Source organism: Cygnus atratus, chromosome 4 (genome assembly GCF_013377495.2).
Source record: "Cygnus atratus isolate AKBS03 ecotype Queensland, Australia chromosome 4, CAtr_DNAZoo_HiC_assembly, whole genome shotgun sequence".
Taxonomy (NCBI): Eukaryota; Metazoa; Chordata; class Aves; order Anseriformes; family Anatidae; genus Cygnus; species Cygnus atratus.
In genome coordinates, this window is record NC_066365.1 from 61273 (window position 1) to 84302 (window position 23030).

The 23030-nt window shown below is 37.9% G+C and overlaps 1 protein-coding gene across 2 annotated transcripts in view; it reads right to left on the bottom strand.

Moving 5' to 3' along the window:
- The window catches only part of WDFY3 (WD repeat and FYVE domain containing 3), a 183338-nt gene that overhangs the window by 18858 nt on the left and 141450 nt on the right, over nt 1-23030 (bottom strand). For both annotated transcript variants that reach the window (XM_050710491.1, XM_035539517.2), the window contains exons 40-62: nt 22662-22819; nt 21168-21245; nt 19962-20189; nt 19087-19140; nt 16708-16876; nt 16338-16501; nt 15396-15544; nt 15007-15127; nt 14574-14659; nt 14104-14184; nt 13498-13552; nt 13058-13177; nt 12528-12645; nt 11212-11318; nt 10224-10377; nt 7623-7714; nt 7084-7296; nt 5623-5770; nt 3988-4142; nt 3398-3556; nt 1881-2060; nt 609-791; nt 198-294 (exon numbers count right to left, since the gene is read on the bottom strand). In XM_050710491.1, the coding sequence (XP_050566448.1) occupies nt 198-294; nt 609-791; nt 1881-2060; nt 3398-3556; nt 3988-4142; nt 5623-5770; nt 7084-7296; nt 7623-7714; nt 10224-10377; nt 11212-11318; nt 12528-12645; nt 13058-13177; nt 13498-13552; nt 14104-14184; nt 14574-14659; nt 15007-15127; nt 15396-15544; nt 16338-16501; nt 16708-16876; nt 19087-19140; nt 19962-20189; nt 21168-21245; nt 22662-22819 (3069 nt within the window). The remainder of the gene's footprint in view (nt 1-197; nt 295-608; nt 792-1880; nt 2061-3397; nt 3557-3987; nt 4143-5622; nt 5771-7083; nt 7297-7622; nt 7715-10223; nt 10378-11211; nt 11319-12527; nt 12646-13057; nt 13178-13497; nt 13553-14103; nt 14185-14573; nt 14660-15006; nt 15128-15395; nt 15545-16337; nt 16502-16707; nt 16877-19086; nt 19141-19961; nt 20190-21167; nt 21246-22661; nt 22820-23030) is intronic.

Consider the following 23030-nt stretch of genomic DNA (forward strand, 5'->3'; position numbering starts at 1 on the left):
TCCTTACTCATTTCAATACGAAACTACCATAACAAAGGTGGTGAATGAAAACTCAGATGCTCTGTTATGCCCAAAGGACATATATTCTCCACTGAGCAAAGAACATCTATCATCTGTTCTGCACTGCATAGGATTTTACCTATATATAGAAGAGATCAGTTAAGAAGCAAATACCAAACTGTGGGTAGGAGACGTACCTATTTGTGCTTCCTGACAATCCTCTTGCATTTCCAGCACCTCTGCAGGCTCTGGAGCTGGTGTTTCTGGTACTTGCAAAAACTCCATCCGCCAGAACTGGAGGGACATGGGATAAGGCAACTGACACATACCGAACTCTTAAGAGTTCTTCCCAGCTACTTCTAGAGTTAAGAGGGATTATGGCAACCAAACACTGCTAGCACGACAGGCAGGTCACATCTCCATTTTAAGTCCTGTTTTCAAGGGGGTATAGGAAGACATCTACGCATGTGCATGAACTGTACAGGTGGAGCATACCAGTATAGGAGGACTGCTTTTGATACTAGCCAAGACCCTGTCTTGGATAGACATGACTTACCTATTACAAAGGCATAAATTTATTTTTCCAAACAGTGATTCCTGGTACCTACCCTGACAACTCCATCTGAATGTCCTGTCACTATGACATTCTGGGTATCCCACTCATTCATCTCTGACACAAAGCAACACGTGATTTGCTGGCTTCGACCAGTGAAAGTGTTCACGCTTGCGGTAGGGCTGCCATTAATACTCCATACATGGATATAAGTGCCAGCACATGATACGATATCCCCCTAAAAAGACAAGTAACACCTTCATATTTCAATACAAATCTTGGGTTTTAATTGAGCAAAAACATAAGCCGAATTTTTTAAGCATCTCACCAGGAACTTTTCAGTAGTTCCTGAGTTTGACCACCTAAAAAAACCTTGAGAATGATATGCATTTTTAAAAACTGTTCATACAAAAGCAGACCTAGTTACAACCAGTCCATTGTATTTACAGCATATAATGAATAGACCAATTCCTCCACTTTTCACAGCAGAAGCAGCCAACAGTATATTTTAAGTACTTGCCATTCCCAATTAAATGACCCAGCTCATGGTGCCTTCACTCTTTTTCACTGATGCACACTGCCTTTAATTTAATTTGTTTCTCTATTGGAAAAAGAGCAAAAGAAGGCCCAACTTCAACTAGTGCAAAAGGGAAATGGTAGCTGTGGTTCACCACACTGGCAACACTACAGCAACAACGAGCAGCTAATAAACTGTACCTCTTGCTACCCCCCCTCTTAGCATTTCAGCACCATTTTATCTAGATTTCAGCCACTGGATTGCTCCAGATGAAACATGGTCCATCTGGACCAGATGGACCAACTAAGAAAGGTTTCATCTCAGGCAAATGTTTTGATGCTCATGGACACTGGATAAATGGCAAGATGTAACTTATAGGAGTTTCAGGGAGAGGAGCTCTTAGGATATGTCTGTTTCCGCTATAATTGTCACCACAGCTTCATCTAATGCACCTTCTGCTTCCTTTAAATTAAGCCTAAGAGAGCAGAAATCAACCAAGGTCACATATAGTACTCTCCTAGCTCCCGTGGCAGGTTTGACAAACCACTCTGAACACTGCATTGGTTACACTGCTGCCAGCACTGTTAATAAGCTCTGCTGAGCTCAAGTCGCTCTGCATGGAACAAAACCATGTGCTCCTCTGGACAAAAGATGAAGATTATTCCCTAAACCAGATCATTCATTTTAATGTGAGTTATCAAGTTTCCCCACATTAACGGAAGAGCCTAGTCTGCTTTTCTTCAGTTTAATAATTTCTGACTCTTGCCTATTGCTCCCACCACGCTTGGGTGAATGGTGCTTGTTTCTTACCGTTAATTCATTTATACAGAGTGCTGAAACTGGAGCCCTGTGACCTCGAAGCTGCGTTAGAAATGAGAGTTTATTCAAATCCCAAATGATGCAGGTGCGATCCCGTGATCCACTCACAATTATGTGATAAGCTAGCGATGCTGTTAAGCATGTGACAGTGTCAGTATGACCCAGTAATGCCTGCAAAACAAAAACCAGGAGGAACGTAGTGCAATCAGGAGAGAGCACAAGAATGACTACATTAAACCTGAAGAGATTCAGGCAAAGTAAACATCAATAACCTATCAGAAGATCCAGCTGGACTGAGACTGGAAGTATTTAGATGCAACTACTTCCATAATTGAAATGAATAGGAGTCATTTTCTGAAAACAGGAATTCATTGTAAATATCAAATGGCTCCTATTTAAACATCTGTTGATGTTTGAGAGAAGATGAAGGAAGAGAAGAGAAAATTACAATCAAAAAGTCAAGGTTAATTGCAAGGAGGGGAAAGTTACAAGCAGCTGCTTTGAGAAGACCCATCTTTTAGATTTTAGGCCTCAACTAACCATTGAAACAGGAGTCTGGAATACAGTTGGATTTTTCACATTTATCGAGTTACAAGTCATCAGATAAGCTGCAGTGACTGGTCTTGCATTTACTCTGACCCCACTGCTGCAAGAAGATGAAAGCAAAGCAACTTGATTACACTACCCTGAAACTCAGGTTATGGTGTTTTATCTTGCAGCACTCATAAGCAAACAGCTTTAGAAACACAGCTTTGAACAGTCATTGTTGGAGACCACTGTTGGGAAGTTAGTTAAAAATTCTCTAAATTTCTTCTGATTAGTTTGAGCTGAAGCTTTCCACTAGGAAAAAAAAATCCTATTATTAAGATGCTACCAGGAACAATAGCACTTATAATCTGACTACCTACAACAATGACACACAGCTTCTAGAATACTTTGAGATTATTTTTTTTTGGTGGTGGTGTGCTTGTTTGTTGTATAAAAAGATGATGTCTTGAATTAACAAAGAAGCAACAATATAAGGCTATCCTGAACAAGTATACTATGCTCCACAAACACCATATTACTGTCAGAAAGCGCAAAGTTTTGACCAAAAATATAATTTAAACATAACAACTCCAAAAGAAAAGACAGAAGTACTTAGAAAAAGGAAAATGAATAGTTGAGACAGTCTCCTTCACTGCCATCCCTGACAGTTTTCAGATGGGAGCAGCACTACAATAACACAGATTATTTCACACAAAATACATCTTTATACTGTTGTTAACATTGCTACCCAATTTCCTGCTTCTCCAAAAAGCTCATAGCGGTCAACTATCCTCAAACTAATGCAATTCTGAAGACACAGTTTGCCAATTTTCAATGCAGATCGGTACCTTGACTACTTAGATTTCCAAAGGTCTACTTGATTCACTGTTCCAAAGCTTACTGAGCAAGCAATACTCCTTTCATACTTCCTTGGATCTTGGAACATAGTTTGCCTAACAGGCATCTTCATTGTACTTTACCTGTTTTAGTGTGAGGGCTTTAGCTTTTTCTTTGGAGATGCCCATTTCCCACACGCACACAGCTGTGCTTGTTCCCCCAGTGATAACTAGTTTGGGGTTGGGACAAATGGCACACAGTATCTGACCCCATTCTGACAAACATTCATAAACAATTACTGCCTGGAAATAAAGAAAACAAAGAATTACTCACAGAATTGGAATTTGGTAGGAAAAAATAAAAGCCCAAGTGCCACCCTGAATGCTGGACCATTAAGTAACTAAGATATCATTGCTGCCCCTTTTACATTTTCCACAAACAGAAGTAATTCCAGCTTCAGCCATAAGATGGCTCCTGAGAGAACACAAGAGGTGAATTTTACTGGCATTCTTTAATTCATTTTTTTTCTCAGGCTTGTTAAAAATTATTATGAATTAGCTTATGTCATTCTGCTCATGTTCTCATGATGACGACCAGATGGGGGCAATAAAACATACACAGTACAAGCAAATATTATTTCATTGACATGCAAACTAAGTTTCCATTCTTGGATTTCTTTCACTATTGAATAGTTGATTGCTTTCAGCACTAAAACCAATTTCAGATGACAAACCTTGTCTGACTCGTAGGTACCCAGTCTACAGCTTAGGTCTGCATAGCCCCATGCAAAAGTTTTATTCCATGTAGGTGGGATGAGAACCTTATTCTGTTCTACTGCCAGAATGCCTTTATCAGTACACACGATCTGTCCCACAGGCTCCTTGAGCTCTAGAAAAGAAGATGCAGTTATCTTTTACTGAATGCAAAGACAGAAACTGTCTGATCCCATTAAATACCTGATGCTCTGCAAAAGCCAGAGATTATACAATTGCTCTGGTCCCACCTTCAATGCTGCATGACGTGTCCTTCAAGCTTAACATGGCACAGATATTATCTCTCTGACATTTCTCATTAGAAATGATTGCACCATTTTCAGCACAATTAAAATATTACTTTTTTTTTTTTTTTTTTGGTATTGATGCCAACATCATTTTGGGCCCCTCACTACAAGAAGGACATTGAGGTGCTGGAGCGTGTCCCAAGAAGGGTAACGAAGATGGTGAAGGGTCTAGAGAGTAAGTCTTATGAGAAGCAGCTGAGGGGGCTGGGGTTGATTAGCTTGGATAAAAGAAGGCTCAAGGAAGACCTTATGGTACTTTACCATTACCTTAAAGGATGCCATAGTGAGACAGGGACCGGGCTCTCCTCTCAACCACCAAGGGATGAGATAGGGGGGAAATGGCCTCAGGTTGCACACCAGGGGTGGTTTACATTGGATATTAGGAGATACTTCCTTACTAAAAGGGTTGTGTGGCACTAGAGAAGGCTGCCCAGGGAAGTGGTTGAGTCACCATCCCGGGAGGTCTTTGAGAGACATGTAGATATAGAACTTAGTAGCATGGTTTAGTGGGTGACTTGTCAGTGCTAGGTTAGAGGTTGGACTAGGTGATCTTAGAGGTCTTTTCCAGCCTGGATGATTCCATGATCTTGGACAAATATTCCCACAGTCTACATTCCTAGCTACTTACCTATTTATCTAATTTTGCAAATATAGATTAATGACTTCCTGTTTCCTGTCCTCAAGTATAGCCCTGCTACGTTCTGTGTAATGGTACGTCCTTTCCTTTTTACACCATACACACATTCATTTAAACAACTATGACATAAAACACTGCATAGATTTACCTGCCTCATGGACAATTAACTTTTGTTCACTGCAATATCACATGAGGTCAAAACCCACTTTTTTGGTTTCACTGCAGCAACCAACAACATCCTTTCCTGCCAACATTCTCAGTATTTCTTGGCACTGAGAAAAACAATCCTTCTGCTGTAGCAAATAACAAACAGTGAAGCCTCTGCTGGCCCAGAAACAAAGTACTCTGAATATCCTTCAGACACCTTTGCAATTTGCTTCAAACACTTTTTGTCCACATTAAAACTTGAAAGAGGTGCTTAGGCCCCATTTTATCTGTGTCTTTTAAGAAGTTACACCCAATTGGCACAGATTTGGCACTTTCCAAGTATAGTTTAAGCTAAGTAATAACAATCTTAGACCATTAGGGTATTTTAAATTTCTTTCTCTCAAATTTACAAGTATTATGAATAAAAGTTAAAACTAAACAAAATATGGAAAAACACTCTCTCGTTGAAACTCTGAAAGCTCTGTGAAAGAAACAGAAATAAGTGTTGTGGTTTTGTGTTTTACCTTTCACTGGTGCAAGAGATGGTCGTAGGTTGTCTAAATGATGGAAAAAAATCTTGTCACTTGTGGAACCAGGGGGTACAGAGGTTCCTGCAACCTCTCCATTCAGTCGGCTTCTAACACGCTTTGGAGGGTGTGGTTTTTTAAAGAGCTAAAATTCATCAAAAAATTACTTGTGATCAAAAATTACAGGTTTGCAAGAGCACCATCATAAAAAGATCAGTAGTGTCCCATTCACCTTATCAAAATTCTACAGATCAGTAAATTCTACTTAACTGTCCTCAGTGTTCATGGACTCACCACTATTCAGTGTTCATTAATAATTTATAGTAAACATTTTGATGAGACTTCACCAAATAATACAAAAAACAATTAGGGTATAATGAGCAAATTATTTTTAAAACTACCTCCAGCTGCAAAAGCAGATGATGTAAAGCAAGCAAGGATGCCAAAAGTGATTCATAAGATGATATCAAATTCTGTTGCAGGTTTCCTCCAATAATTTCAAGTGAATTGGTCAAAATCAAGTTCTCGTTTAACACCCTAACATTTGCCCTCGTCACTCTTATCACTACTGTGCTGTTTATTTTTGCCACATTGCCTGTTCTGATATATCTTGTGGCTCCTGTGAAACCATGTGCTTCTGCTACAGTCTAGAGCTCCAAACCTGCATTTGTGTTCCCAGTGAATTGTTGAAGGTATCTGTAGTTTCCACCCGATCAAGGATTGGAAAAATCAACTCAAGACATGAAAAATATTAACTGAATGATAAAAGACAAATAAACAAAAAACCCTACAGCAACATCTAATTCAAGGGAAAAAAAAATCCTCCCCAAAAAACTAAAAACTCAAAGTAACACTTCATTAAGTATACTAATTTAGTGTAATCTCTCTTAAAGAGTACTCAAACTTTAAAACTGCACATAAAAGATAAATCTATGCATGAATAGTACAGGACCTTTAAGTGTCAATCCTTGTAGAGGAAGTACTGAGTATTTTTTCAACAAATTCTCTGAATAAAAGATGTGGTCAAACCCAATATCTCCTAGAGCTGCTTTAAAAAAAATTATGTACAGAAATTATTTTATTACGGGATATGTTGAAATACCTAAACACCAGACTTTACCTTAAAATGTCGTTTTCATTGTTCCCCCCGACATTAAGTGGTATGCTTCACAGCAGCAACGTACTCATTTTTCCCATGCCTTTTTTTTTTTATTGAACTATAATTCATTTCACCTTTATTTTGACAGTGCAAAATAGAAAAAAGACATTTCCATCTCATGAGCAAAGCTCAAAATTTATCTTAATTGTATCTGTTTTGGAGATGCAAATGATTCAACATCCCTGGAAGAAGATTTATGGACATACACTTCCAGGAAGTTTCGCTCCTCCTTTTCTCTTAAATGTATTTCAACTCGAGCATCATCTTGCAAATAGAAATTCTGCAAATGGTGTATGTACCTGCTTTGGTATCTGTCCGAAGTTATTAATGAATCCTATAGTAGCTGTCTCTTTTAACGGATCATTGATGTTGTATATGTCCACTTGCCCCTCATAGAAGAGATGATGAAAGACATTTACAGCTTCGACTGCCGCAGGACCTTGCTGTTTATAGCCAAAGATCAAGTCAATCCACTCATGCAGATGTGCACTCACAAAGTCACATTCCAGAGCCTGAAATTCAAAATGCATGCATTAAAACTAGCCATGTCAGTCATCAGTCAAGTACACTACACCTGCCATAAAGAAAGAAGCAGAATACATTGATATATTCTCTATTTTTTTTTGTTAAAGCTGAAGCACCTCTTGTCTCATCTTACTCTCTAGCAAAAAATGAAGGGGAGTAAACACCAGCTCTGCAGCCATTTGTAACAAATAGCCGTCAACCCAGAACACGTGGACTGGCTGGTAGCTGTGACTGCATGAATCAAGCCAGGTTTCATTCACAGTTTAATGTCACAACTGACATTTTCTACTTCCATTATTAAAACTCAAATTACCTCCCGATGAACTCTGATAAATTCACGAGGGTCTCCTTTTGCCCACGGGGGAAGTATTACATCTCCAAGTTTAGTGCCATTTTGTTTGCAACCTGTAAAAAAAGAAACAAACAAACAAAGATTTGGAGACAAGCACTGAAACCACATAGCAATAGCAACAGTTAATTAACAACAACAAAATCTAACACCTTTCCTTTATAAAGAAATGCCTTTCAGACTTTTATTTTAAATACTATCTAATTTAAGGCAGTAAAACTTGAAAAATTCTGACTTGGTTATTCATGCGTGATAGTCAGCAAGAGTAGAAAATGAAGAACTCAAATATTCCTTGCAAAGGCTTTTGAAGTTGACAATACTGTCTCAGAGTATGCAAAGCAAACAATTTTTCTAGCTTGGGGAGTTGATTAGATTACTCAGTTTTCTTACAGCTTCACAACATAGAAGTCTGAACTCAAAACCTTTACATTTCCTAATGAAGTGTTCTTTGAACACGACTTCTTGTCTTAATATTTCTAGTTATGTACATTTCTTATTTCCTCTCCCTGCCATAGGAAAGACCTACTGTAGCATGCAAAAGATCATGAAAACAGCCAATCTTGTGGTCTTCCACTACACAATCTGAGCCCCAAGCTGTTGATTTAGCTTGCACAAAAGCAGCCAGCTCAGCTACTGAAAGTTGATGCCCAAGAAGCTGTCCACCTGGTGGCTACAGCAATCACTGCACCAAGGCTCAATGCTGATCTTTTTTTGACTTGCATGTTAGCAATTGTTTCATGAGGTAAACATGAATAAACATGACAGACTGGATTTTAGAGAGGAAAAATATTCTGTACTTGGCATCTGTTTAGTGTGTATACAGCAGCAGACACGTCAACTGGGTTTATTTTAAAGGCAAATAAATCCTGGTACGAGACAGCTTAACAGCAAACTGTACTGGGAAGACTTGGTGGAGCAGCTCTTTGGCTCCAAATTTTTCTTCGCAATAGAAACAATCTGCATTAAACAATGACATTGTTGTTTTACCCATGGGAATGGCTACACTATGACAGTACAGGCTGAATACTCATACACTGACCCTGCCAAGCTGCCACAAACTTTACACCCAAGGATGGTGGTCATTCCTCTGGGCATGTCCTGGACACACACATTCATCAGGATCCTAGAGAGATCCCTTCCCACCCAGAATATTAAATGGTGGCATGTTTCAATTACTGAAACCTTACTCCTTACAACTTCCCACTCATATTCTTGTGTTGTCATTTGTCACTGAGAGACAATCCCACATTTTGTACTTGCTCAGAGGAACACCGGCAAGCTTCCAGGTTTACACAGGTGCACAAGTAGTACATTGGCCCAACAGAAACATTCCTTGCATAATCTAATCAGGCTTTGAATGTTTTCTTATCTCTGTTTGGGAGAAAGGGAGTGGAAGGGGACTGGAATAATTATGAAGTAACACAAACTGAAGTCTCATGGAGGTTTTTATTTTTACAGTAGTTCAGAACAAAGCTTGTCCTACTGTTGTTCTAAACGTTGATAGAAGAACTTCTAGTAATCAGATGTATCCACCTAAAATTAGCAGATATAGAACTAAATGAACAAGACCTCAATATTTAATGGTAATGGCCACACCTTTCTGTCTGAAGAATACTTGGGAGATGTGTTTTGTCTTTCCTTTTTTTTTTTTTTTTGCTTTTGTTTTTGTACATTTGCACTTCCAATCTCTAACAACATTTTGAATTAAGGATTTGAGGCTATTGAAACACACCACCCAATTCATCTTTCTTATTGCTATTAGATTCACAGCACAGAGCTGAGAGAAGCTTAAAGCTGCTGATAAGAGTGACATACACTGTAATGAATATTTATCTCCTATGGACAATGTCTGTGAAACTTGACTTGTTAAATAGTTACTGCCACAGAAGTCAAGTGCCACATTTCAACAAAAGCTTTGGAAACACTTTAAGAGGAAGTCCTAAAGTGAATGCTATCAAACAGATTTCCCAAAGCCTAAAAATGGCATAAAGAAAATTAAGAGTAAGGCAGAGTACATTTCTCAATGCTCTAACTTTCAAAGCCCTGAAAAAAAGGTTATAAATATTTTTTGGGGTAATAAAAATCTTTAGTTAAACTGAGAAAGGTCTTTTTGATATGATAGCTATGTTTAGCACTTCTTAAATTTTGAACTCTTTCTTAAGGCTTTTAAACCTAGCATTATATTATTTCCATTACCACCATAATACACTGCAAGACTTAAGAGATTCACTTAGCAGAGATGTATTCTTTACTGGTGAGTGCTCTGCAGTGCACCGTTGATCTCTTTTGCAGCTTTGTAAGCTTCACTTAGTTAAAGCAGAGGTTTAGAATTAGTTTCTTAGATTCTTGTTATTATCTGTCACCCACACTCCAAGCAGTTATTTCAAACTGCTGTTGAGTCTTTTATTTTCTTTAATGGATGAAATCTGTGAATAATAGACCATGTTTGGTCTATTTTACATATGTGAAAGTAAAGTATGTCTTAAAATAAATGATCAAGATTTTAACATAATCTTCTCATAGGAAAAACGAGAGGGACTTTTGTCAGGGAGTGTTTTGGCCTACCTAGGTCAAAATTGTTGGAATTGAGCAGGAACTCAGGGAGGTAGAAAAATTCCGGGATGAGCTCCTTCACGTCTGCCATGTTGTGCTTTGACGCTGAATACCAGGCCTCCCGGACACTGTGAAACATTCGGTCAGCTAGGTCAAAGTGACCACCCTGTGGGACAAAGCAAGAAGCAACCGATCATCAGAGTAGCTTGGACAAATTTGCTGTGCTGAGAGAAGGCAAACCAGAACATACTCTGCCTAATAAATACATCATAAAACATAGCATGTTTCTTCCTGTAACACAAAGAATTTTAACTGCTGCATTACTTTATGCTGTGGAACACAATAATAGTACACAAAGTATGAAGACAGAGATCTACCAAATTTTAAGAAGAGAGACACCTAGTTCTACTTCAAAGTTTAGTCTCTTCTGGCGAAACACTGTCCCAAAGAAAAAAAATATATATGTATATATTTTGCCTGGTGGCTTCTGTCCAGGAAAATATTGGAAACATAATGTTTTGAGCCCAGTTACCTGTCAAACTGCCAAAAGATGCCAGGCTCTGCAAATTTTGGTTTATTTTAACACTCAGTACTGAATTGCATCTTGGGATAGAAGTATAGGTTTCAAATAAGCATCTTTCAACACCTCCACAGTAAACTGAAGAACTGGCATAAGATTCTTTCAATGGCAGACAAATAAAGCACAATGAGAAGTGTATTTGTCTTTACAATAAAACCTGCTTTGTTTTTTGTCTGGAGCTATTTTGTTCCATACATTTTTCTAAATGTTTGAACTCCATGACGAAAGGTGAATTCCATTACACCTATTACAAATAAACATCAAACATCCTGAAGGTTTTTGGACCTATCCTACCTGTGATCACTCAAGATATTTTTTCTAACATATTTGATGAGAACAAAGCAGACTGATCACATTTTTCATGTAGGTCTCAAATGTACAGCAGGAAAGCAACAAAAAGTACAAGACCTTGTTTCCTACCTGTAGCCGTAAAAAAATCTGTGTAAAAGGCTCCATCCGGACAAGATAAGAAGCCACTATCATGGCAGATGAATAGTGGGTCCCGTAATGATAAGCTGGAGTTTCACCTGCCAAAAATTAAAAATCATCAACATAGAAGAAATAAAGAAGTTAAGTAACAGAAGTTAGGTGACAACAGTTACTGGTGACAGCACTAACTAGTGATGCATTGTATTTACTCTGTGACCTCAGACACATTTAAAATTGGCATTTTTAATTTTCATTCTTGGGAAATTGAAAACCCTGTGTTTTGTCACGGCCACCACTTAAGTTTTAGCTGCAGTGCAGTAGCTTTAATTCAATGAGCTTCTGTCCAGCAAGACTGCATGGTTACTCATTTTTTATTTTAAATACTTCAAATGTTACAACACAGCTACAGTGATTTCTTTTTGGTTGCTCTGGAATTAAAGGCTCAGTCAGAAATACATCTCAGAATTGTTGGCTACAGAATTTGTAGAGCTTTCACTGTCTTAATTTCCTGGCAAAAAAATCTGCATAAATACACATAGAACACGATTCATTTCTGAAAATGACCGTCTTAGCCACCTGCTATTATTTGATGCAGAACAGCATCACAGTAGTTAAACAAGCTTGTGCTGCGTATAAAAGTGCAGAAAAATAACTATCGCATATCATAGCTGTTTTGACAAACTCACAAGTTTTATTTTCAATAGATAAGGAAACTCTAAATGGAGAATACGCAACTCAATTGCTTATCACTTGGAAGCATTACAAACTTAAGAACATAACAGTACATGTATTTCTTTTGGGGGGTGGGTAGCAAAGAAAAAGATGCTTCCTTAACAGAAAAATATTCATTAAACTAAGGAATGAAAAAGCTAGAGCCCTGATAATGCAAAAGTACTCATAATCCTCTGTACAATTTATTGTCTTATAGCAGCATTCAAACATTAGTCAAGGAGACAACTGACTGCATGCTTAGTATGTACTTGCCCATATCTAACATTTAGACAAGGTTGAACTGTTCTCAATATACAACTGTTTTCTCTTCAATTTTGCATATAAAAACATGCTGTTCAGATTTTTATAAAAACAACAATGGGACAACAACAAACATACCATCGTCACCACCCCTTAGAAACAAGTATTAAATTGAAGCAAAGTCACACACACAAAAAAAACAACACCCACATGGTAGAGCTCTGTATATCCAAATCCAGAACTCTTGACCCTTATAACAAAAATCCATGACTCCCTCCCATCACATGGCAGGCACTTGCCCCTCTCTTTTTCCTGCAGGATATATCGTTGCTTACCATTGGGATCTTCCCAGTCTTTGTATCGTTTTTTGTACTGGGCTAACCGGTCTTCTGTTTGAGCTCCCATGGGCTTGGCCAGGTTTCTGAATGTCCTGGGATTTGTAAGGTCCAATTCCTTTTAAAATAAAATGAACACCAATTCTATTTAAAAAATGAATGCTTTCTCTATAGGCATGACATCCTTCAGGATACAGTGCAGAAAACTACTGCAGACTTACAGGAACCACTGCAGTCTTGCACATTGTTACATGAAGGAGAAGCAATTGCCTTAGAACATGCTATGCACCTGTGCACAGCCCAATAGCTGTAAAATGAGGATGGGCAAGGACCCGCCTGCATGGGACAGCTAAGCACCTCTAATATCCTACTCACTCATAGCGTGGGCTGGACATTGTAAAACAGATAAAATCTAAAGACTACAAATACGGATAAGACTGTTTTACCAAGGCAGTGCAAGCCAGCTGTAGTATTTACAAGCATCAAATGCGTAAAAGATTACTACTAAGTTGACAAGATATTTTATTTACCTCTGAATCATAGTCTGCGAGGATCCAGGGAAAGACAGGGTACTGCATAAGATCATTATATGATCTGCCTGCCAGAGTGTTTAAGTGCATCAGGTACTGGAAGTTACTGATTTCTCCTCTCTGAAGGAAGACATAACAGTGTTGAACAGTCCGCTTGGTAATAATCAACTAAGCTGCCAGACTTTCAAGATGTTCAGCTCTCTCCAAATATATGAAACTTATTTCAATGTTACAATGCCTACTCTAAGCTTACACTTCTACGGTAGAACCATTTACTATTTGATGATGATGATATCATGAAATATAACCCATTACAATACAGAGATACATTTTCTAAAGCAGTATATTCCAGTTGTTCTAGCAAGAGTATGCAACTTATATGCATTACTTATGTATCGCTACAAAAAGTGCAATTTAATATAAAAAGAATTTATACTTACTTCCCATCTTTGGGTAACAGATTTTTCTCCCACTAAAGTGCTAAGCAATCCAGACCTAACAGGAAGAAGAATGAAGTACATTTTCTAACTTACCAATAAGACCTGTGTTAAATCTTTACAAGACAATTCAAAGTGTAAAGATTAAAACTTGTAAATTTTTACATTTAAACAAATCAGACAGTTCCTTTTTGCATTAGTAGTACTTATTTTGTTTCTGAACACAGACTGACATAATAATGCACATTATCCATGCATTTCAGTGCACATACAAATAAAACTGATGGGCTGCTGCTGAGGAAAATATGTTTAAAAACTTGGACAAGCCAAATGGTCTTGGTACTCCAGTTCCTTTCAGAACGTACCTGTATACCAACAACATTAATCCTGGTAACATGTATTTATTTGTAGGAAGATATACCAATGCCGCCAGTGATACTAAAACGTTAAAAGTAGCTGGAACATAAAATCACTGTTTTCTTATTTATTTGGTAATGCCCAGTTTTAAACAGAGGTTGCAATACTCCCCAGGGCAACTGGACCCTAACGTAAACATCGTGTATTGGAAACCATTAAGCCAAAAAACTGGTAAGGAATGGTATTGCTTACCCTTGTTCTACACTGGTGTTTGGCCTCTGTCCGGACACTGACTCCGAACTGTCAGTTAGAGATGGCACCACAGCCAAAAACCTGCATCAACAGTTAAATGGAGTTTAAGGTTAGCGTGTCTGTTCTAGGTTTGTCTCATACTTAGAACACATTTGGTACAATTAGTGGCCTAATTTTGAGCAGCTACATAACATCTTCAGAAAAATTGGAATAGCCCTTTTCTCTCTAAACCCACATTCACTGAGTCATGTATCTCAAACTAATCACGTACATCAAGTTTGGCGTGCAGACATTAGCGCTTCCAAGTGGCTCTTCTCTGCAGTATTAAGTTTGCTACAGGATTATGCAGTGTCTCACACTACTTGCAACCTACTTCTCATTGTCAGATCACTGTAGTTCCAAATATTGCTCAAAACAAATAATTGCAAATATTCAGATTAAATATTGTAACTTAAGTTATTTTACAATACCTTTGATAAACTTTATTTCTAACCCCCTTCTGGAAAGCCAGAAGATAGTTCCGTCCATCCCCTGAGAAAACTTCAATTGCAATTGGCTGAAAACAAACAAGACAAACATATGTCACCACTAACACCTTTGCTTGTCACCTCTGAAGGTCAGAAGTAGGCCAGTTTAGTCACACCAAGTGACACATGATTCAAACTTATTGCAACACACACTGCTTAGTGCGGCCAACCGTTCTCTTTTCAGAATGCTACAATTCACTAATTCACACAATAAACTATAGCAAGCCAAACATGGTTCAGATCAGATGCTAGGCTTAATCTCTTCAATTTCAACACAACAAACAGCTTTCGCTTGCCAAATACGCATCTGATACCTATTTTACTTTGTTAAAATTCCAAAGTTGGCACCTCAATCTAAATACTGTGTCCAAGTTACCTGCAAAAGATATCTCCTTTTATGTACTTCCTTGATATCTTCATAGGCAAAAATGCTGCACGTTCTTTTGAGTTGACTTGGACCTTGCCTTGCTCCCCTAGGTATGATAGGCTCATGCATCCTGTAGGTGGAGCATATACAGGAAAGTGATTTAAAAGAACATGAATTATAAAAAATATTTTTTTCATCTTTGTGAGAGTCCAGCTATTGAAAAAACTTATTTCATGATACACCACACACCACATTTTGCATTTTGTGAGCAACAGAAGAATCTGCTCCCGAGATCTTCCACAATCTGACATGTTTTTGTAGTTGACTCAAAAGAATCTCATTAAATACATGTTGTTCACCTACTAAAGACTGATGAAACTCTTTATTAAACCACTCACTTTGGAGGCAGTGTCTCAATATCCCGTATTTCTCTGGTGGCGGTCATGGTAAATCCATCAATCACATAGAAGTGCTCTTTCCCAAAGAGAAGAAGCCCTTCGCTAGTGTCAAGGCCCTGAACCCGAGCACAGCGGTACATATGCTGAATCTGAAACGAAAAACATGCGGTGAGCAAAAAGCAGGTCAGCAAGCTCAGACTCAGACCATTGCTTTGTTATAAAAAAGCCTAAACAGTGCTTTATTACTTGTGGATACAGCAAAAATTCTACTATTTTTCCTGTTAATTGAAGATGGAAATCACCTTTGTGACCACTGATTTCAAAGGCAGTTTAAATAAAGCCTCCGTCATATAGTATAGATTTCTATGTTTACTGACTTGTCCACTCTCGCTTTGCTTCTTGGGTGTATTTTGCAACCTAGAGCCCTTTCAACCTTGATCCCAAATCTATTTAGTGGTATACTTCAGACAGACAGTCTGAAACACTGAATAACCAGAACAGCCTTTGAACACAGTTCCTCGGGATAAAACATTCACTGTCAAAATTTTTCATTCTAATGATTACAAGAATTACTTAGAAAGTCTATCATGTACAGTATTTACATGTTCAACGTATATTTCCTTTACGGGGTCTCATTAGGTTGACAGTGTAATAATCCAATCACAGGATAGCTTGCAACTTCAGTTCTACGACAGGTTGAATTCTCCATAGCAGGCAGAAGCAAAGCAGGAACGTTTCCAGTACATGGGTTTTGGGCTCAGGACCTCTTTGAACTCAAGTACACATTTGGTTTCAAGGATGCTGCAAGAAGAAGCTAATGGAATATTAAGCAGGTGCAGCTTTAGATCAGGGAAGCTATTTAGGGTGTTTATTTGTGCTTGCTACATGCAGGGCAGAAATTCCAATACAGTAAGTGCTTAGTCTGTTTGCAGTACACAGTACCTTCTCTCCTTCTTCAAGAAGTCGAAGCAAAGTTGTATTGTCAGTCTTCTCCTCTTCATCAATTGAACTCCCCTCAACAACTTGATCTTGTGATTGCTCCTGGTTCTCATCATCTCCTCCATCAGGAGCAGAGCGAGATCGTTTCAGGGGAGGCTTCACTAGGCCTGGAAAAGAAGAACAAAGATGAATAAAAAAAAACACAAAAATTCGCTGTGCAAAACCTTTTGAAGTTTAAAACTGCTGATCCAATGCTAAGACAGAAAATAGAGTTCCACAAGATCCTTATGTTTATTCCAACATGAATGCAAGAGAAGATAGAAAGGCAGATAAATTTAAAGAGAATAGTTTGGGACAAAAGAAATGATCTAACCTTTGACTCTTGCAATTGTGTCCTCTCCGTGTTCTGGCTCCTGCTGAGTGGTTTCACCCACTGTATTTTCTTCTATGGTGTCCTGGAAGATTGCAGGGTTTCCAGAAGCCAGGCGCATGTAGTACTCCTTACTGTCATAACTTATAGCCCTTCGGTAGCGAGCAGGTTTCTTAGAAATAATTGAACACAATCGCTTAGTCAGTCAACTCCTCGCTTGCTTCAGTAAACAAGTTTCAGGAACACTGTGTGCAGCACAGGGCATGCCCACTAAGTGCTTTGTGCGTGTGCAGATATACAACAAAACATACAAAAACAGAGACTCTTCATTAGATCCAATAAATCATCTAATTTGCAAGGGAGCTTTTGAACCACTGAAGTAATGATGGGTTTGCAGAAATACCTGCTGCTAAGCCTACAACACGGAGACGTATTAAGTGTGGTCAGTATGTTATGAACTGTCACAAAAGACTGCTGGGATACTTTTGCTCTAAGATTGATAGATCAAATGGCCATTTCACAACCTTTCATCACTCCCTACAGTTCATTCATTAGACAGCCAAATTCATTGCTAAGTGTAGTTTGAGTAAAAATTTTCCTCAAGACAAGATGAAAATAAGTGGAGGTTGATATGAACTAAAAGCAGCCAGAGACTTGTTTTGAAGGCTCAAAAATTCTTAATTAATTCAGTTGTTTCTTTTTTTTTTTTTAATACAGATTTTGAAGGCCTGCAGGCAGGCAACTGGCACAAGAGGATTATTTTAAGTGAAGTAATTCATCAAGCATCATTTATATCTTTGGATAAGCACAATGGATTATGATATGTTTCACTATGGTGATGGTGTGTTGTTGGCTTTCTTTTAGCAGGTTAATTCTTACATTCCTCTTTTGATTATAGAATTAATATTAGAAATCAAAGTAACCAGTAAATGAGGACAAGGTCAGCAACATCACTGGAGAGACAGATGGGGATAAGAGCAATTACACAGCCAAGAACTTTTCCAAAATTAAAACAAACTGATGCACCTGGACAGAAGAAAACCCATTATTGTTATACTTCAGTTAAAAATCTTCTCTGAGTACTATTTAACGCCAACACCCTAACTCTAGAAAGCTCAGTTTGTGAACATGTTCAGCTCTCCAACACAAAAACAAATTGTTACTTTGTAGCAATATACCCCATGATTCTTCAAATTAGATTGAGATAATAATGGAATATTATAAATTCAGATAAATGCTTTAAATTATGTGCAACTGCAGAATATTAGTTGCTGTTTCAATTAAGACTTTTCCTCGTTCAATTCTGCAGTTGTAACTGCAAATACATAAAATGTGATGTTCTTTTTTTGTTGCTGTCCATCTGTGTGATGATGTAGCAGGAAACTAAGTGACCCATAAAAACAAAACAGCTTTATTACAAGTAGATGTTTGGGATGACTAAGCAATTAAGAGCAGCAACATGGAGATTCCTTATTTCAGGTCAAATTGCCTGCCCCAGAAATCCAAGATGTATAGCACTGTGATCTGATTTGCCGAGTTGGGCTCCAGTAAGTCTTCACCCTTTAACACCTCTGTAGTAACGTAAATTCTACAAAGAAAAATCCAAACTAGCACTGCTAACATGAAGAAATCAGTAACAAATTATATTTGATTTTCTATATAGCAATTACTTTCATTTATGTGTATTAGTTCATTGCTGAATGTAATTCAAATCAGTGAATGCACATTGTGCACTATACTTAGTGATGGGCAAGACTAACTGTAATTTCATAGAGAAGCATCGTAAGAGAGAAATGCTTGCAGGGCAGTCAGTTCCTAACAGATCTGGTACTTCTAAGGTAGGATTCGTATTTTGAAACAACTGCGTACATATCATTAATAATAAAAATGAAGACGATCAGGAACGACAAAATTGGGTTAACAAATGTGGTGCTAACAAAAATAGGCCTCTTTCAGACCATTATGAATAGAAAGGGGAAAAACCCCTGCTCACCAGGTCCCCTTTGCAAACAACATCCATTTTCCTAGCAGTGCTTCCCAATGATCACTTTGCCCATTACTAAACATGTTCTGTAGACCATTAGTTCAGACCCCAAGCCACAACTCTGAACACAGTGAGAACAGTGACAGCACAGTCCAACACAGCCTGTTAGTGTGCAGCAAAAAAGTTAAGATCTACAGAAAGTTGTATTAGGTGAAAGCTGAGGAGAGCACAGTAACATCTTCTAATGTGAATACGGAAAACACCACCTTCAGGCCTGGAAATACTGAAAGAGCAAGTTGAAAGCCAAATGTAGAAGCAGTCATTAAGATTGCCCAACATGCAGGAGCAGCTGTAAAAGTTGTGATTATTTTACATTCTCTCAGTGTGTGTTTCTTTACCTTTTGAGGAATGCCATCATCAGATGTCTCAGGAAGTCTACTTGAGAGGTCAGACTGAAAACAGGTCATTAAGTATACACATCAGAAAAAGAACACTTTTAGAAGAAGGCATATGTTCTCCGCTTTCTGTGAACTTAACTGTTGCTAAAACTATTCTGTGTCATAACAAGTAGACAAATACACCTAGTGGTGTAAAGTTGGCTGTACAGTATTCTTTTGTTTGTGCTTCTTAAGTACCATGGCTTTTATTCTTGATTTAAGGAAAAAAAAATCCTGCATGCATACATACATGCATGCCTAAAAGACACAAAGACTGCTCCATTTCCTCAAGATGCTGTTCCAAAGCAAAGAGAAACGAACTGCCAAGCTTTCCAAGGCCACATACATTTCTGCCCAAGTAGCCAATGTTCATATTCACAGATTATCAGTGAAAGAAGTACATCCAAATGAAGGCCAGTAGGCCTATTTGGTTTTTGCTTTTTTTCAGATCTGTTTCAACTGTTATGTAGCACTACGCCAAGAACTCTGATTGAAACCTCCCATCCATAGGTATGGCATTTCATAGCCTCTTGGTGCTCATGAAGACGCTTCTGGTGTTCACCGGCATGCTCGCTTGGCTAATGCATACACACCACATCTCATGCTGGAACCAGTAGAGCTTTCCAATTCACTCAGTTTTGAGTGGTGAGCAGGTCAGTCCCACCACGAAATATACTACAAAGAATAACTGGACCTTACCAACCATTTAGGGCTAACAGGCATGTTGGTAAACCAACAGAGTAAAATAGGCTTAAGAGAAACTTTTTTTTTTTTTTTTAAAGTGGATTTTACAACTGGGAATGAAATTACTCATAATGAAATGCTGAATTACTTACCAGAAAGTTTGTTTCTTGTTCAGCTTCAGGCATGTAGGGATACTGAATATAAAACATGTCATTTCGAACCATCTTCTTCCTCATTCTACAGGGACCCTCAGTCATCTCCAACATCCACTTGTCAAGATGGGAACCGATGGGGGGACCCCACAGACCTCGCTCTCGTAGTAACTCATACTCGATTTGAGACCACTCTTCTGTCACATATTTTAATGCATTCTGCTGACGCTGAATACAAAGATATTTCCATATGCATTAACAGTGATGTTTTTAAGCCTGCATCTGATGCGAGCAAAGTCATTTTCACTACATTACAGAAAACCTTGCAACTGAAAACTACAGTAGCATTTTATTATGCACCCTAACGCGCTTTCCAGTCTCAGCTACTATAAAAGCAAGATTCACATTGTATTCTTCTAAGCATAAGAGGAAAAAAACAACAAATGAACTCTGCTTTTGGTTTTTACCTATAATTGAATGCATTTGTAAACAGCAAATATGAAAAAAAATGCGACATTAATACACTGATTTTGAAACGGGATTTTAGGAATTGAAAAAAGATAACTTCAGATGCTTTTCCTGCCTACATTTGAACAGAAGAGGGAAACTGAACAAAGCAAAGCTTATCTGGTGGATTTTTGCTAGTCACTTTCAATAACTTGAACTTCTGGGAAGCTGATTTCTTAGACTTTTAGAACACATCTCAGCAAATATTTTGAACCAAAGGACTGTGGGGATGCTTGAAAGAAAATGCAGGGTGCAATGATTTTGTTCTAGAAGGCACAGAGCATCATCTTTCTATCGCCGCATAATAATTTGAAAAAGGTACCGTAAAACTTTGTTTGTACTACTATAAATGTAGCATTTGTACACAATGCTTTCCTGTGTCTTCTGCTATTTTTTTTCAAGAAGCCTAAGTACTCTTTTGAATAAAAAAAAAGATGGAAACATGCTAGAGCATGCAGGCTTTTTAAAACAGTATATGAAAAACTTAAGATTTAACTTAGGTACTACTGCTGCAATGAAATCAAAATTAGCTTTATTTGACTGCATTAAAGAAACACCCCTAAAATAACAATAGCATCTATACATTTAAGCATTTAATCACCAACCTCCTAGTATTTTATAAGCCACATACTGAGAAACAGGATCTGTACAGCCTAACATGTCAAAAATATCAGTTTCAGGTAGTCCTCTGAACCATACCTCCTGATATTCCTTATACTGCATATCAACCAGGTCCCGAACCACTGCAATGTGAGTAAACATCCACTGGGAAATTTCCTAACAGAAGATAAGGAGACAGACAGAATCAGAGTTTATAAAAGCAGGCTTAGGCTTTGTTTGAATGGAAAGCCCATGAATCCATCACCTTGCTAACTTGTTCAAAAAGACTAGTTTCCTAAAATATATTCTGGATTAATTTCAAACTACTGCATGCAAAAATATTTTTAAGGGTGTTTTACGTTTTTTGTTTTATTTTGTTTGGTTGCTGGTTGCTTTTAAGGCAGCAAACTCACGTACAGGGACATTATTTAAGATAAACTGGCAAACATTTGGCAAATATTGAAAGCACATGATTAATGGTTCAGAAAATTCTCAAACAGCTAAAGAGAGGCACTAGATGACAAAAATTACTACTTTTCTCCATTTCCAGGTAATATTTTGTGGATGCTGCCCAATTTGACGGAAACCCTTACAGCTATCATTCCGTACTGACACATACCTGTTTTCACACCCTGCTCCCTTGCTGATATGCCTAACAACCATTCCTGTCAGCTCAGTTTTTGGGTTTCTTCCTTTTCATTTTCATGTGTTCACCAGAAAAAGGACTGATAACACTGAGAATTCTTTATTGTATCAAGTCCACTGCATGATTTTCAGACCAGTAAGTGAAAAGGCAAGCTATTTTTCAACTTACACAGGACACTAATAACTCCTGATGAATCAATAGCAGTTACACATTTCTTTCTGGCAGGAATACACATGCTCTCCATGACCTAAAGTCTCCCTGCTGTTCCAAGTGCTAATTACAGTAAGAACTCCATCCTACAAAACTTTCAGACCCGTCTTTCCTTTGTTTTCAATGCCCAAAGTATTGTATATTAACTCCTTACAATGCCCTACCAAGTACTTTCTGACAGAAATCACACAGCTTTAACCCTCTAGTCTTTTTTTTTTTTTTTTTAAAACACAAGCAGGTTTGAAAAGCAAATGTACAATTTCACCACCACATAATGTTTTGCTGAGCTCTTCTCTGTAGTACAATAAAAATAGGGAAAAGCAGTATTTGTTTATAGTCATGATACATAAAATATGCTTATAAGGACTTTCAAAAAAAAAAACAAAAAACCAAACACATCATCTTGGCAGTAGGATGTGAAAAAGGACAAGCATCTATCTTGGCTTCCATTACAAAGTGGTGTGGCAAACTGAATTAGGACCCAGACTAGCAAAGCAGTAAAGCATTACAGATATATAAAACCTTAACTCTCCTTTTAATGTTAAAGATAAGCAGCTGTGCTTGCTGGATTAGGACACGCAGAAGTGAGAATGCTCAGTCTCAATATTCAACAATGAAAAGAAACAAGCACAAGATCTTACCTGACACCCTGAAAGATCATTTATATTGCAATATTTACCATAATCTCTGAACATACGATGCTGGATTTTAGATTGCATTTTACCGAGTGACATTACCTGTGTAGAAAGATTGTGTTTATTGAGCCCGCTTTCCTTCCGGTTTCTCCTGGAACCAGTTAGTTTAGAGAGGCCAAACCCACTGCTAACTCGTGAAAGTTTGGACTGTGTGGTCGGAACCAAAGCCTCCCCTCTACTGATGCACTTCTTCTCATGGGCTGAAAAACAAAGATCTTACGTTGTGTTTTGTTTTTTTTTTTTTTTTCCTGTCTGTTCTGATTCTCATTGCCGTTTCACTAAACAGAGCAACCTTTTTCATTGTTTTTTTTGGTTGTTTCTTTTTTTCTTGTGGTTGTGGTGTGTGGGTTTTTTTTTTCAGTTTTGGTTTTGAAGGAAAGATACCCAAGAGAAATTCGGGATTTTTTTTTT